This window comes from Patagioenas fasciata, chromosome 3, assembly GCF_037038585.1.
Source record: "Patagioenas fasciata isolate bPatFas1 chromosome 3, bPatFas1.hap1, whole genome shotgun sequence".
In the NCBI taxonomy this organism is placed as follows: Eukaryota; Metazoa; Chordata; class Aves; order Columbiformes; family Columbidae; genus Patagioenas; species Patagioenas fasciata.
Genome location: NC_092522.1, coordinates 67,835,068 through 67,851,362, shown reverse-complemented (window position 1 = coordinate 67,851,362; position 16,295 = coordinate 67,835,068). Strand labels below are relative to the sequence as shown.

At 38.6% G+C, this 16,295-nt stretch overlaps 1 protein-coding gene across 2 annotated transcripts in view; it reads right to left on the bottom strand.

Moving 5' to 3' along the window:
- MED23 (mediator complex subunit 23) overlaps nt 1-14,564 on the bottom strand; it is a 39,694-nt gene extending 25,130 nt beyond the window's left edge. The window contains exons 1-11 of one of the 2 annotated variants that reach the window (XM_065833938.2): nt 14,305-14,564; nt 10,865-10,896; nt 10,669-10,756; nt 9,774-9,898; nt 9,516-9,627; nt 8,672-8,770; nt 7,568-7,669; nt 6,762-6,831; nt 5,150-5,262; nt 3,825-3,920; nt 3,239-3,256 (exon numbers count right to left, since the gene is read on the bottom strand). In XM_065833938.2, coding sequence (XP_065690010.2) covers nt 3,239-3,256; nt 3,825-3,920; nt 5,150-5,262; nt 6,762-6,831; nt 7,568-7,669; nt 8,672-8,770; nt 9,516-9,627; nt 9,774-9,898; nt 10,669-10,756; nt 10,865-10,896; nt 14,305-14,364 — 915 coding nt within the window. In that variant the 5' untranslated portion in view covers nt 14,365-14,564. The remainder of the gene's footprint in view (nt 1-3,238; nt 3,257-3,824; nt 3,921-5,149; nt 5,263-6,761; nt 6,832-7,567; nt 7,670-8,671; nt 8,771-9,515; nt 9,628-9,773; nt 9,899-10,668; nt 10,757-10,864; nt 10,897-14,304) is intronic. The other variant, XM_065833937.2, reaches the window with a different exon arrangement.
- Between the last annotated feature and the right edge of the window lie 1,731 nt (nt 14,565-16,295).

The following is a 16,295-nucleotide window of genomic DNA, read 5'->3' as shown; positions in this document are numbered from 1 at the left end:
AAACTAAAGTTTTAACAGCGAAGTTGCACCCAAGTGTTCTCAACACACACTCTTACAATCAAAAATATATAAAAAATAATCATACCCATTAATTACTTTGCCATGTTAATACTAAGAATATTGGATAGCAAGTTCCAAGCATAAAGCTAGAATATTTTAAAAATACAAGGGAAAGGAAAGTGAATTTTTTATTATTGCATTATGTCATTCCTTTCACTTAATGAATCTGCTTACACAGTTCATGGACAGACATGAAATAAACATCATCTTGCCCAAACAGATTACCCTGCTTTGTAGCTAGAATAGAATACATCTACATATTCACTTGAACAGAGTATGGTATAGGTAATTTCCTACTCAAAGCTGCAGATCACCACTGCTGGTTTAAAAAGTGACCAGTTAAATACACTGTGTAAAGAGCAAAAGCATTAATACAATAGCTGTTAATTAAAATTGTTTACATTATAGAAACAAGACACCTGAAAATGACCTCCTCTTTCAAACATCTCCCAACACAGAGAAATCAAAGTTTAACACAGTTTTTCATTGTTTAGAGGACTGCAATACCACCCAGACTAAATTATGCAAGTAAACATGCCATATTAAGTCTGCACATATAGAGAAGGTAAAGATACAAACCAAAAGGTTCAAAATGATTTCACGTCCTAGACATAACTAAAGCTCAATCTTAAGAATCAACTGTTCATCATTTTCCAAAAAGCAGATTGCTACATACCTCAACAAATTATTCAAAAGATAATGAAGTACTGGGAGTATCACCATAGCTAACAGCAGAATATAAATTGACATAGAATCACAGAATCATTTTGGTTGGAGAAGACCCTTAAGATCACCAAGTCCAACCATAAACCATTATAACACACATGATAAAACACAATTCAAATATCTACTTCTTATAGACCAGTTCCAACAGGTATACAAGAGAATGTAACTATTCCACACAGAAGTACACCATAGCAAAAAATAAAAATCCTCAGACTCTGACAGAAGGAACATTTTGAAGTCCATATTACTACATCTAGACTCAACACCATATACTTGATCAAGGTATTAGAAAACCTCAACCCACAACAAAACTTCAAATCCTGAAAGGAACACATGAATCTATAAACATACCAAATTTTACCTTCATTTTTCACTCTGCAAGGTTAACAGGACAGTTGGATTTGTACTTCTTTTTTTACACAACTCAAAGATGGTTTGAGTGAGCCATTTCCTAACACAGATCTGCTTGGTTAAGATTGAACCAGAACGTTTCACTGCCCCTCTTCAAGAATATTTGAGAACTGGGATAAATATGGCTGAACCATACCTAGTTTGTGATGTCAAAAGATTCAAATGAAGGCTCCAATCCTGCAACTGGATCTGTGTTAATAGTTGACAGGGCATACAAGCAGCTTCATATAAATAATTAATGATCATAAATAAATAATGATCATTGCTTTAAGGTGTTTCTGTATTTATTTTGAAACAAATTTAGCACTATTTGCATTTCTAAGTGTCTTCTATTATACTGACAATTCAAAATTATCAGTCATTTTACTGAAAGCATTGATACAGTTACCTAACTTCTGAAAATCATGCTACCATTTTTTGTCACACGGCTATATTAACAAATTCAACTATAACATGAAGTTAATTTGTACCTAAAAGCAAGTAAATTTTTTATGTTTTCCACAGTTTTAAACAGAGTATATTAATGTTTAAATGGAACATTATTTCCTGTTCTATAACACTACACCACCCTACTCTATATTTATATTCCTAACTCACAAGTTTTCAACAGCCCAAACATCTTTATGCTGGTGTAACTGCAGTCATACAGCTATAGTTCATGTTCTGTCAGCATTTCCTTTATAAGCTACGTTCTTCAAATTTGTTCCTTGGCCATTAAAATTCACATCAGGTTGAAACTTTGTGTGGGAATTCCTATACTAGCAAACAAATTTTAAGAAGTATATTTCAACATATTTCATCACTTCATTTAAATTTTCTTTGATTACTTTTAGAGGACATTAAAGTAGTCCAAAACTAGCATTTTTACCATCAGTGTTTTTTGATCTGAAGGCACAGACCACTCATAGTTAGAAGAATAAAATGGGTTCAATATGTATTTTTTGTCTATATCTTGTATTATTTACCAGCTACAAGATGCATAGGGGAATTCGTTAACTGAATGTAGACACAGAAGTAGACACAGAATACAAATACTACTCATTTCAACAATAAACCTAGCAGCTCTTTCCCAAAGGTTTAACACTTCAGCTGCCTTAAGTCTCAAATACAGGACTGTCATATACAATAGAGAGTACTGTTTGCCAAGATGTAGGAATCTGCGCATTCAGTAATCTTGTCTCAATCCAGAAAAAGCACTGGTGTATTTCATTTACAGTGGGAAATGTACACAAGGTTTCAGGATCATGTAAATTTTATAGTCCAGTTACAAATCTGAAAAAAGTTTCTTAAATGGAAACACTGACACAACCTTCACTATAGTATTGCAAACAGCAACGCTATTTTATAAATCTTAAGCAATGTTTTTTAAAGTAGGTGTGGAATTGATTATTGTAGCAAGAGATCAACTAAATTTATACCCATAATTTCAAATTTCAAGCAGAAGTCCACTTGATTAATTTGCTTAGGTGACTGTTTATTTATTTAAACAAGTAATCAAATTTTAAGGAACTGCTTTTCACATGGCATCCTGCACCACCTTTCTTTTACCTAGCTTGGAGAATATTATAATTGTCTGTTTGGAAGTTTTTTTACAGAGGCTTCCTAATGATAAGAAAATTCCACTAGTAAAGCTGCTGTTTTTTTGGGTTTTTTTTATTTTTGACAATGATGTATTTACAGCTTTATAATTTTACAATCAAGTGCAGCAGATGTTTTTTCACCTGCATAAGGAAAGAAATTTTGAACTAAGAATCTCTCCTCATCTGAAAATTCCAGCAGACAAAGTAAAAGTTCTTATGACTGGTAAGGGAAATGATAGCAGTCCATTACAACCAAAATTTTAGGATAAAAGGACCACTGACTGTCAGCGTTATGCTACACCTCTCATATCTCTGGAGGTCTGTAGTGAGAATTTGCCCTTGAGTCATGGTCCTGCCAATTTCAAGCCCTGACTGTACATATATTCTCTACCTGGAATCAGTGGCTACAAAGCGGCCAGCGTATCGTTAGTCACAATACAACAGTAAGGTTGTGAACATACCTGAGCAATGTTCAAGGTCTAGAGCATTGGAGGATGGGCAGGACAAGACAGGACAGAACAAAAATAAAGGAAGAAAAAAAGAAAAGACAAAACAGTGACTATGAGGCCAGCCTCAAGGATCCCCAAGTCAGACTAAGCCCTCCCAACCTAACGTATAAAAAGAAAAAATGTAACAAAACAAACCCCAGCTTTTCACTATTCTACTACTATAACATGTCAATATAACAAAGAACAACAGTACTTTAAAAACTAATAACATGAACAATAACCACTTTTATTGTTTGAGCTAGCAGTCTCTTACTGTCTGTCAAAGGTGTACTTGAGGCTGGCCTTATAGGAAAAAAAAGCAATGCAAAAAAAAAATCATATTTTAAATCTCTACTTTTCAATTTAACATTCGTAAAGCAATATACAAATGATAGGAACAACAGTGTCCAATTAACCTAATATGATCTCATAAAAAAAAAAAATCACCACTCTTTGGACCTTAACTGTTTTGCTTAGTTAGCTATAGCAAAGAAAAGAGAAAAAGAATAGTGCAGATTCTATGCAGAATTAAATCACATGTCACAGCACAGTACAGTACCTGCTTATTCAGACCTAGCATATTGCAGACCATATCCCTTGAATACGGTTGTTCCAGAACGTATCTCAACAAAGCAGTCTGTGGCTCAAACAGATCCTTAAAAAAAAAAAAAAAAAAAAGAGTAATCACATACAAACATATATTGCCTCGAGATTACGCTTAATACTGACTTTATCTTTAATTAAGTTAATGTAAGAATGAATACTTAATTTATGTCGATACATATTATCTGGCAAATCTTTTTGCTCTCTGATGCCCAAAAGAAAGGAGGAAATAATCACGGTTCTTCAGAAGTGGCAGATTTCATGGGAACTGAGTAGAAGAACATTCTTTATCAAATAAAAGGATCGCACAGTTTTTGAAACAGCCTTAAAATACCGGAAGACCATCAAGAATTCAGGGGAAGCCAGGTAAGATGACTGATGAAGCACATGACCAAGATGCATAAAAATCATAAGCAGTATGAAGAAAGCAGATACGGAACAAACGCTCGCTGTATCTTCTAACAGCTGAAGCACTTTAAAGAAAAACATTATCTGAATTTACATTCAAAACAAACAGAAGCAGCTGATTCCTCACACATGAGATTGAAATGTGGAAGTCCTTATCAAAGGGATGTTGAGGATGCTAAAAGTTTACATAGGCTCAAGAGGAGACTAAACAGATATTTGAAAGAGGAAGGTTTAGTGAATATTTAGAAACTAAATCTGCCTCAGGAAACACCCAAAATGTAAATGGCTGTCGAGTGTGAACACTACATTTGCCATTAGATATAATATCTTTATATCCTTCCTCGGAAATCTAGAATAGGAAAATGGGACTGCTGGGCAATGTGAATTTTTGTCCTGATCTTTTAGAGTTCTTAAATTCTTTCAGCAGGATCACTATTTCACACTCTGAGTTTTAAGTTTAAATAATTTAACCTATATTTAAGTTTGAATTGTAACACCTTTCCTATGGAACAACAATGAGCACACAGAAGAAGAAATTACTTTCCCATTCTCTTCCATCTCTCCAGTGCTAAACTAACTTTCCAATCAATTCTCTACTCTCACTTGCTTCTTCACATGCACACACCTACAAAGCACATTAAACATCTCCTATTCTTCAACATCCTTGGCAGCAGTTATACCACACACTACTTTAAAGGTCCTCTGCATATAGCTTGAAAACATTGAAATATATAATAAAGTGAAAACATCTAGGTCTTCAGTGTCAGCCTAGCTGGAATAATAGGCTATTCACAGTTGAATTTCCTCCCCCAATTATATAAAAGATTTGTATTCATTGAATATAACATGTTTAAGAAGCTTAATAAGGCATACCTTATCATATGGTAAGAGACCTTTCAAAGGAAAACGAAGGGTTGTAGGATCCAGCTTCCATGAGTTACACATGGCACCTGAGTTATTTACCACAGGAAGAAGACTACAGCGACCTACATGCAATGAAACATCATAAATTCTAAAAGGGTGAACCTGGCCTATCGTTTAAACATTCTGATGCAAAAACTGGCCTTAGCCACTTTCATGCTCTCCTTAAATTTCCACTCTCTAAAGCTTTTTACCACAGGATTGCTTCAGGATCATATTATTTTTCTAACTAACCTTCAACTAATAAAATATCTAAGGAGTAAAATCCCCATATGTTCAGACTGGGTACATGGAAAATAAAAATATTTGCAAATATTAATCTAAAAGTAACTAACCTTTCAGGATACCAGAAGACTATTCCATTGCTACTCCTTGACCCAGGGATTTGATTTTGGTACAATGACCCTTTCCACAAAGAAAATGGTATTACTAATCTAAGTATATAATCTAGTCTTTCCATTTTCCTTCATTCATCCTGCAAGAAAACCATAGGCAGGATTCTGTTCATTGAACTAGTCAAATACAAGCATCTGTACTCCAGTAACAGTCAATGGGGATCTAGTCAATTTAATCAGTGTAGGCCAATGTGATTCAGCTGATCACAGGTGAAAAGTTTTTTGTAGGGTAAATTTAGACTTGTTAGTCAGCACAGATTAGACAAACGAGATTTATTTCAGTTGCTTAAACACAGGTATCTGAACTGAGCTCCTAGTGCACCTGTGTATCAGTATCTAAATTTAGGTGCCTCAACTTTGACCTAAATCTCACTGTGAGTTCAAATTCCATGACTTCTATTGTCTAGACTGGCCATATTACTAGCAGATAAAACAAGCAGTAAATAAATATTTCTTTGTTCCCTGCAAACATATCTATACAGATAATTTACACATCCAAACTTGTAGAAATTTGTGTGTGATCCCTGCAAGTCACATGGATAAAACCTATATCACACTTTCGACAGAAGAATAACTACATGTTTCTGAAACACAAAATGGTTTGGAGCATTACAGATGAATTTACATTCTTAACCTCCGCACTGAGGAAGCACAGTTGCAATAAACCATGCTCAGATCAAAGATATAAAGCAGCTGTTATTAAGCTACTTAATTCTCAAAGTAAACAGAAGATATTTTTATCTTTTTCAAGAAAAAATGCAGCAAGCATCACAATTAATACAGCCATATTTTAGTTTTCAGGTTTCTAGCAATAAGCAACAGTGAGTTTTTCCTTCACAGAAGAGGAGTGGCAGTATTCATCTGAGCTAGGAAATGTTCACACAGAAGCCTACAACAATGGGGATAAGGCTGAGCAGCTACAAAAGCTGCAATGGAAATAAGTCAGAAAATACCCTGTGACTAACATGCCAGTGAATCTGTATTAACTCAAAATCTTCGAGCATAGATTTTCTTAATGTCTACTGTAGTTAGAAACTATATGGCCTTGTAACAGTAATACATTTCCACTATCAGCTTAGATTAACACATGGCCCAAAACACTCTAATACATAAAAAAGTTCTACATAAATTAATTTATTTTTAAGTCATCCATGAAATCATTCTCTTACCACAAATAGAATTTATTCTTGCTGTAGGTCTGAAAGTATCCACAAAATCCGATACCAAATTACCTAGTAACTGAGGAGAAAAAAGATCAGTTAAAGGTTTAAGTGACATACCAACAAGCAATATTTAAGACTTAAAAACAGTTTATACATTTCAATAAAATACACAGGAATCTACTAAAATAACTAGCTTCCTTCAAATTTCAACAAGTCAGAAAAATCATCCAGAACCTCAAACTACAAAACCAAAAATGTGACCTTAATAAGAAAGGGTAGGAAGCACTTCCCAGTTTGCACTTGAAAGAGAGTTTATATAGTAACTGTTTCTCTTATGTGTACTGTATTATTTCAGTGCACACCATATAGTAACAGATGACTTAAGACAAGCTTTAGAATTTCTGTTCATAACAAATCTGTTTGTCTCTGGATAACAATTCCACAAAGACAAGGCACCCAGATTAGTACAGCCTGGATTAAATATTGGCTCAAAAGTCAGGAAGAGTTTTCCTATTAATTTAAAGGAGTCAAGATTTTATCCTTTTCCCAACACCTACTTATTTTAACAGAATATAAAATTAAAAACTGAATCAACATTATATTCTTGTTGGAAACAATGACCACTTTCATTGCACCAGAGCCCCAAATTGTTTTGTACAACTGAATTTAAACAAAAAGAACACACTGGTCAGCTATTTAAAGCCATTTTTCTTATCTTGAAGCCACAGAGAAAGCACAAACTTTAAAAAAAAATCATTTTGTTTTGCATGGAACAATACTCCATATTACACGATTTGGTATTCCATCATTACCCAATGGGGAAGTTTTCCTTCAGGATATAGTTTTCTGATTTCTGTAACTGCAAAGTAGGCAGGTAGCAAACATGCATTTCTTTCCAAAATGTAGGCTACCACCTATAAATAAAAACATACATTAGTGTAAAGGACTTTGGATATGGTAAACAAAGGTATCATCTGTCTACTAGTCTGAGGCAGCCCATGAAAATCACAGAATGGTTTGGGTTGGAAGGGACCGTAAAGATCATCTAATTCCAACCCCTCCGCCATGGGCAGGGACATCTTCCACTAGACCAAGTTGCTCAGAGCCCCATCCAATCTGGCCTTGAACACTTCCAGGGATGGGGCATCCACAGCTTCTCTGGGCAGCCTGTTCCAGTGCCTCACCACCCTCATGGTGAAGAATTTTTTTCATATATCTTATCTAAATCTACCCTCTTTCAGTTTAAAGCCATCACCCCTTGTCATATCACTACATGCTCTTGTAAAAATGCCCTCTCTAGCTTTTTTGTAGACCTCCTTTAGGTACTGTAAGGCTGCTAAAAGGTGTCCCCAGAGCCCTCTCTTCTCCAGGCTGAACAACCCCAGTTCTCTCAGCCTGTCTTCAGAGGAGAGGTGCTCCAGCCCTCTGATCATCTTTGTAGCCCTCTTCTGGACCTGCTCCAACACGTTCATGTCCTTCTTATACTGGGAGCCCCAGAGCTGGATGCAGTACTCCAGGTGGGGTCTCTTGAGAGTGGAGCAGAGGAACACAATCATCTCCCTTGACCTGCTGGTCCCTTCTTTTGATGCAGCCCAGGATACAATTTGGTCATACTGAGCCTCTCATCAACCAACATCCCCAAGTCTCACACACTTTATCTTATGGGCAAGTCAAACATTGGGCCTGACTCTCCTTTTAGCGATTTTAGGGCTTATCTACAATATCCCCCCAAAGCTCTTTGTTTACTGTATAAAATAAAATTACAGAAAAGAATTAGAGCATAAAGAATGAGTCTCTGCAGTTGAACTGTACCAACTCTCAAACAGAGCCACCCCAGCTATCAGAAATTCATAGATGACAAAGGAATGAGGTCTGTCTTCCTCTACAGTGATAAGACAGAAAATTCAGGTAGGTACCTCTCTTGCTGCTAAAAGCTGCTGTACAACAGCTGAGCTCACAGTGTTTGGAATTGTTAAGATTTTCTCTAGGATCACTTTCAACAGATCACGCACACCCTAAAAGAAAGCACATAAAATTAACCTTCACAGACATTTCTGGCAGAAAGATCATGTAATCAATATGGTCAGGCAATATTTTGACAGACAGATTAGCTGTTTGTTGCTAAGTGTCAGAAGACAGAATGCTACTGAGAATGTGAACACTAATCACATTAAACTCTATATGGAACTTCTCAATCTTAGGACACCCTAGATGAGAAAATACCTTGAAATCTTGATGTGCATCCAGAGACACCCACCCTGTGATGACTTGTACAAACTGACCAAAGTTCAATGTTGTATGTTTTTTGCTCTAATCCACTCACCAATGCTGGTGAGATTGTTCTCTGCAAGAGATACATGGTTTCCTACTCCTGTCAGAGTTGCACCCTGCCAAAGACACAGCCTGCAGGATCATTTTCCTGTGAACAGGAGTCAGAGCAGATGCAGTAACTTCAGCCTTAATGCTTAATAGTATTACTTTTCCATGTGCACCATTTCTGTACCTGCATTAGAGTTACTTAACTTTTAACTGAGAGAGGGATGAAAGATGACTGTGTGGTAGAGAAAGGAAGAGTTACATTGTCCGTGCAGAATTATCTATTAAACTATGAAAAAGCGTTAAAAGTGGTCTCATGGAATCATTTTTTTCTTCCGTAATCTAAGCAGGCTTTGAAACACTGGATGTCTCTGACATAAAATCATAAAAACAAAGCCAGAAATAATGTGTCTTATCAGGAGGAAAGGAAAGGGAGGACGATACCTTATAGTCTACACCTCCAATAATCTTCCGGATCAATTTAAATGTTAATGCCCACAACTGTGTCCTTTCCCATTCAAGTGTATCGGAGTTTATCAGAGATTCACAAACCATCCTAGCAGAAGGAGACAATGCAAGAAAGAATGACAGACGACAAGCACATGCTTTTCAGCAATGATTTTTATAATGTCAACTTAAAATACCCTCCCATATCACAACTTCCATGTGTCCTATTTATCAATTTATTCTGACATAGCTTACCTGGGTGGCAAAAGTCCAGTTTCTACTGCCATTGCTAAGCAGTCATAAAGAAAAGAAATTCTTTTAGGGCTATGTTGGCTATGAATGAATCTTACAATCCACTGGACGCACTGTTCATGGGATTCCTGAAAAAGCAGTAGAAGGGAGAAAGAATGTATTTACAAGTAGTGAAACAAACTGTAAAATTCATATAGTATCCAACCAGGAATAACAGAAGAACAACGGTATAAATGGTAGAAGTTGTCCATTTTTTCAACAGTTTTCCTTACAAGTCTTCTGATCTTATTTTGAAGAAGTTCAGTTCTCCAACAAAAATTATCCAGTTGTCCAGTACTGGAAACATCTCCTAGTCAAAACATTGATTTCTACAGTCAACTTTGTTTTTCACATATAAGTTAGCACAGAATAGAATAAAATAGAACTGTTCTATATTATTCTTTCTTTTTTGAAGTTATAATCAAATTCAGTGAAAACAAAGATAACCGGGTCTCCAATTACAGAAGAGTGCCTAGCGGTATCAAACTATTGGAAAGTAATTTTTGAACATAAACATACATTTGCTTTCCCCCCCCCCCCCTACTTTTTCACTTCTACCAGAAATTCTGTAACAAACTAGCTTTCTTTATCTATCTCTTTAGTGTTATACTTGCATTTGTTTATCTTTATTTCCATTGCACACCAACCTCTGCTGAACAAATATATAATCTTATAAATGTCAAAACTAATACTTTTTTTTTTGCAAAGTCATCCTATATTCTTTACTGTGCCATATCTGAAACCATATTCTGAATTATTGGACACAGACCTTATAGCTCAAGTGTGTGTCTACTAGAGAAGGTTTCACCATATTAAAAAAGTATATAAAGTACATATAAGCAACAAATTAAATGTTAACCTGGGAAAGACTGCTCCAGAACTGTCTAAAAGCGCCCAGGCAGCTGATCAGTTTGGTTCTCTCATCTTCAGGAGTGTCCATAAACATACTAATGTAGACAAGAACATTAGTTATTAGCAGTACTCAATGAAAGAGCACAAGCAGAAAACACACATATACAGTAAGTCTTGCACAAATAAAACAACATTACACTCACCCAGGGAAAGCCTCTTCAATTACTTCTGTTTTCTGTAAGATAAAAACCCCAAGTGAGCTATTGTGAAAACGTTTTCCACACATATCACATCACCAGGACGCAGCAGAAAAGAATAACAGTCATACTGTTATGGGACTGTATCAGAGACAGATGTATTTTTTCAGCTACACTAGACGTGTTCAAAGTTGAGATTATGTTGTTTTCATATAAACAACATACCCTGTGAATCCAGATTAAGGCTTTTTGGTTTTATTGTGTTTTTTGTTGTTGTTGCTTGTTTGTTTTTATATATTAATTAATTAATTAATTTATTTATTTAATTCTAAGCACCTAGAGATTAATTTACTTCCCAAAGTTGGAGAGTTGTTTGATTCTGCTATTGCAGCTCTTTTTTTCATACTTTGAAAAAGTAAATATTTTTGAATCCCATCAAGATTTTGTCCCACTTATGTTCCATGACACTCAGTGCCACTGTTACACAAATCAGTTCCATAGTTACTTTCTCATCTGAGCTTAGATCCATTGTGTTTAAATTCCACTGAATGATTATATGTTATTGTATTAGGTGAAAGACTATACTTTAATATCCAATTTATCTCCCTTAAAACATTCCCCTTTTTTTCTTTAAACTCCATTTCACTCAAAGGCTTCTGCATCACTAAAGAGGTTCTGGAAAATACTATCCTACAACTTATTTTAACTTGTATAAGAATTTCATATTATGGTCAGATGTGAGCTATAACTGCCCATGACGTATTTTCCTTTTTATATTGTAGAAATAAGAGCATGTAATAAAATAATCTTTCTGGTGACCCTTTTCAATCATACAGCCTAGAACTGTCTGTCACTGCTACTCATAGCTTTCTTAAGAAGCGAAAGAGAAACCAATACTCATTTGTTCTGCACAGAAACATAAGCAAGTTTTGTTGCTGTCCACCAAGTCAGTTACAACAGCAGTGAAGGTAACAACTTGCTTTTTCTCATTTATGGTTTCCCTCTACTGAAATTCATCACATGGACAACGTTTTCAACTACAAGACCTACACATTCTTTCCAGTTCAGATGGTTTGAGCAGTCTCTTCTGTCTGAAATGTCAGTCAGGCTCCTCTTTATGATCTTATCAGCTACTGTCACCCCAGTATTTCCAACCATGAAGTACCCATATCTACCAAGGAGCTCATTCGTGTTCTAGAAAACAATAACTTAATGTCCCAATGACCTGGGTTCAAAACCAGAAAGCCTTGTTTAACTAATTTGATACCATGGGTGGTGGATGTAGGTTTTGTGGGTTTTAGTGATACTTTTGATACTGTCCCTCACAGCACCTTTCTGGACAAGTTGTCCAGCTGTGGGACAACCAGGTTCACAGAGTACTGTGTGAACAAGGGTTGTAGTGAATGGGGCTACCTCTGGCTGGCAATCAGTCACCAGTGGTGTCCTCAGGGCACACTTCTATGGCCAGTTCTGTTCAGCATTTTTACCAATGATCTGGATGTGGGAGTTAACTGTATCATTAGTAAGTTTGCTGATTATACCAAAATGGGATGTATTATTGACTCTCTTGAGGGAAAAGAAGCCTTGCAAAGGGATCTAGATAGATTGGAGTATTGGGCAATGATTAACAGGATGAAATTTAACAATGTCAAATGCCATATTCTCCACCAGAGATGGAGTAATGCAGGGCACAAGTATAAGCTGGGAGAAGAGCGACTGGAGAGCAGCCCTGCAGAAAGGGATTTGGGGGCACTGGTAGCAGCAGCTCAGTGAGTCAGCAGGTGTGCCCTGGCAGCCCAGAAGACAACCCATGTTCTGGGGTGCATCAAACACAGCATCACCAACCAGTCAAAAGAGGTGACTATCCCACTGTATTTAGTGTTGGTGCTGCCTCACCTGGAGTACTGTGTGCAGTCCTGGGCCCCACAATTTAAGAAGGATGTGAAGGTCCTTGAATGTGTCCAGAGGAGGGCAAAGCTGCTGATGGGGCTGGAAGGGATGTCCTGTGAGGAGTGGCTGAGGACTCTGGGTTTGTCTAGTTTGAAAAGAAGGAGGCTGAGGAGCAACCTCATTACTCACTACACCTTCCTGAGGAAAGGTGCTGATCTCTCATCCCAGGGATCCAATGACAGAACATGTGGGAAAGGTTCAAAGCTGTGCCAGAGGAGGTTCAGACTGGACATTAGGAAGCATTTATTTACTGAGACAGTGGTCAAACCCTGGAACAGGCTCCCTAGAGAGGTGGCTGATCCCCAAGTCTGTCACTGTTTTGGAGGCATTTGGACAATATCACTAATAATATGCTTTAACTTTTGGTCAGCCCTGAATTGGTCAGGCAGTCTGACAGATGACCATTGTAGGCTACTTACAACTGAAATATTCTATTCCAATGACATAACAAACTATGCTTTATTTTGCAAGTACCATTGTGCGGGTGTATTTCCACAATTCACTCATGTAATTTTGTTGGCTCAAGAAAAATGTCTCCTCGACACATTCATTTACTGTGTTCAGTTTTGGGCCCCTCATCGTAAGAAAGACATTGAGGTACTAGAGAGAGTGCAGAGGAGGGTGACAAAGCTGGTGAGGGGCCTGGAGCACAAGTCTCATGAGGAGCGACAGAGGGATCTGGGGTTGTTCAGCCCGGAGAAAAGGAGGCTGAGGGGAGACCTTATTGCTGTCTACAACTACCTGAAAGGAAATTGTAGCATAGAGAGTGTTGGTCTCTTCTTCCAAGTAAAAAGTGACAGGACGAGAGGAAATGGCCTCAAGTTGTACTAGGGGAGGTTTAGATTGGATATTAGGAAAACATTCTTCATGGAATGGGTTGTCGGGCATTAGAACTGGCTGCCCAAAGAAGTGGTGGAGTCACCATCTCTGGAGATGTTTAAAAGGCATTTAGACGAGGTTCTTAGGGACATGGTTTAGTGCTAGAGTTAGGTTATGGTTGGACTCAATGATCTTGAGGGTCTTTCCCAACCAAAGCGATTCTATGATTTTCTTACAGCGTCTTTTGAAATGCCTTCTCAAGCTGCTTATCCCACAGTAAACTCCGTGCACTATAATTTGGTTTTGGGCAAGCAAGCTGCTTCCCCCCTGTGTCACGCCCAGCCCTGCTCTGCCTCAGCCTCCTTATAAACACTCAGCAGAGGGAGAATTTCAGACGGGAGAAGCCGCTTCCCCTCCGCTGGTCTCCGGGCGCGGCTGGCAACAGCACCAACTACCGCCGAGGAGAACAGCGGCGTTTCACACCCCCGGAGTTTCCACGCACGAAGTAGGCCAGAAAAATAAAAAACCTCTTTCCTCCCTGTTTTCATCTTCTCCATGATCCCGCTCCCGGCCCCGCGGGGAGAGTACGGCGGCCCGCGGGGCCTTGGACAAGGCCCCGGTCCGGTCCGGCCCGACCTGCCCACAGCGCTCCCCCCGCACTCCGGGGCCGGACTCACCACCACCTCCTCGAAGATGCTCTGTAGCTGCGTCTCCATAGGCACCATGGGGATGGACATGGCGCCGGGCCGGGCGCCACTCGGCCCCCGCCTGGCCCTTTCTGAGGCGCAGCTGGCGCCGCCGCGCTCGCTCGCTCCCTCGCCGGAAGCACCGTCCCTGATCCCGCCCCCGAAGCGGCTGCTCGGCCCAGCCGTTCCGGCCGCCGCAGCGTTCCGAGCGGCGCCGCTCGCAGTTCCCGGCCCGGTGCGGGGCTCAGTGGTGGGTACTGCCCCGCTCCCCGCCACCGCCCGCCCGCAGCACTTCCTGCCGGGGAAGGAAGCGGGAACCAGGGGGATAACCAGCAGACATTGAAATTTTCTGAATGTTTCTGTTGTTGTTTCGGTTTGGAGGTTTTTTTTGGGGGGTATGGAGGGTGGTTTTTGTTCTTCTTTTTTTTTTTTTTTATTTTACGAAAATATTTGCTTAGGTTTCTTCGTTTTTTGAATAATTTGGTTTTAGGATAACTTGACAAATTACACGCCTAAGGAGCCATTGAAGTAAGAATGCTGCTTTGGCAACTGGTTTGGCATCTGACCCCAGTGCAGGGGGAAGAACTGAGAGACATCAGACTATGAAGCATTAATGTAAAACAGAGTATCATCGAACTAATCCTGGAGTGCAAAATGATTACTGTATTTAAAAAGTTAAGCTAGGGGGAAGGGTAACCAAAGAGCCAGAAGTCCATATTTTTAATAAATCAATAAGGGGAGAGGGTTGTTAGAATTAGTTGAATGAGACAGGTAAACTGAGGCAGGTGTCGGGCGGTCTGTAAACCCCGCAGTACCAACCAAAGGGGAATAGGGGAGGTTTTAGGTTAAAAATAAAGTGAAAATGCCAAATCAAGGCAGTTTTAAAATTTTGTGGCTCTTTGACACTGTGTTTTCTGAGCTTTCTGTGGCTGGCCATGGAACTCAATTCAGCTGGTGCTGGTAACTGGATACAAACTTATGTCTACAGCAGAAAAATAAAGCTGAGCATCCCAAATTCTTAGCCAGTAGATGAAGGCCTCAGAGAAGTGAGAGAATAGCATTTCCAGGCTTGAGTGGAAAATAATAGGTTGTACCCATAGGGAAAAGCTTATGTAGGATTGGATAAGGGATTATTTGTTGTGAATGTAAACAGCTTTTGTGTAAACAAGCCGAGAAGAATAGGTAATTTAAGCAATGAGAAATGCTATAAATAAATTTTAAAACTACTCCAGGAAATTGTGTTACATGGGGCACCAGAACTCACACAGCCAGCAGAGATACTTGCTGTTACCAATGAGCAGTAGTACACATGACTGAAATCAGTGCATTCTGGTCAGTAATGGGAAATACCTGCTTGGGAAACAAATCATGCTTACCTGATCACTGGGAAGAGAGAAGATATAATATAGAGAAAGGTCCGTTTGAGCTTGCTTGAGTTGCTATTGTAATTGTGTTGACCTCAGTCTTAGAGCTGTTTCTTCTCTAAGAAATGTTCAGAATACTCCTCACTGTGTGCTCGTTTATAGTGTATTGCAGTATGACCTGACATGCCCTTGGACGTCCTGCCAACACCTAGTGTCAGTACTTGCCCACCCAGGGAAGGTATCTACTCTAATTCTATGCCAAGCTCCTAATCTATTCCCATAGTGACCCAAAGAGGTGTTTTTTCTCATCATGATGTCTTATTCTTGAGGACCAGTCTATTCTTTTATCTGATTTAGTTCTCGGTCACAGTCACGTTAGGACTGCCATTCCTAACTGTGTCATGGGCTCCAGATCTTGATCCAACCTTAAATGTACCAAGCCACAATCTGTCCACAACTTTGGCCTAATATGACTTTACTGTAGGTCATTAACCAACATTCAGTCTAAACTGTACTTGCCATGACACCCGCAATTTAACTGGTTACCTTTATTAGACAGACGTGGTCTAACCTTAACTAGAGTCCTAGTCCACAAGTTGGCCCAAATAATATACCCAG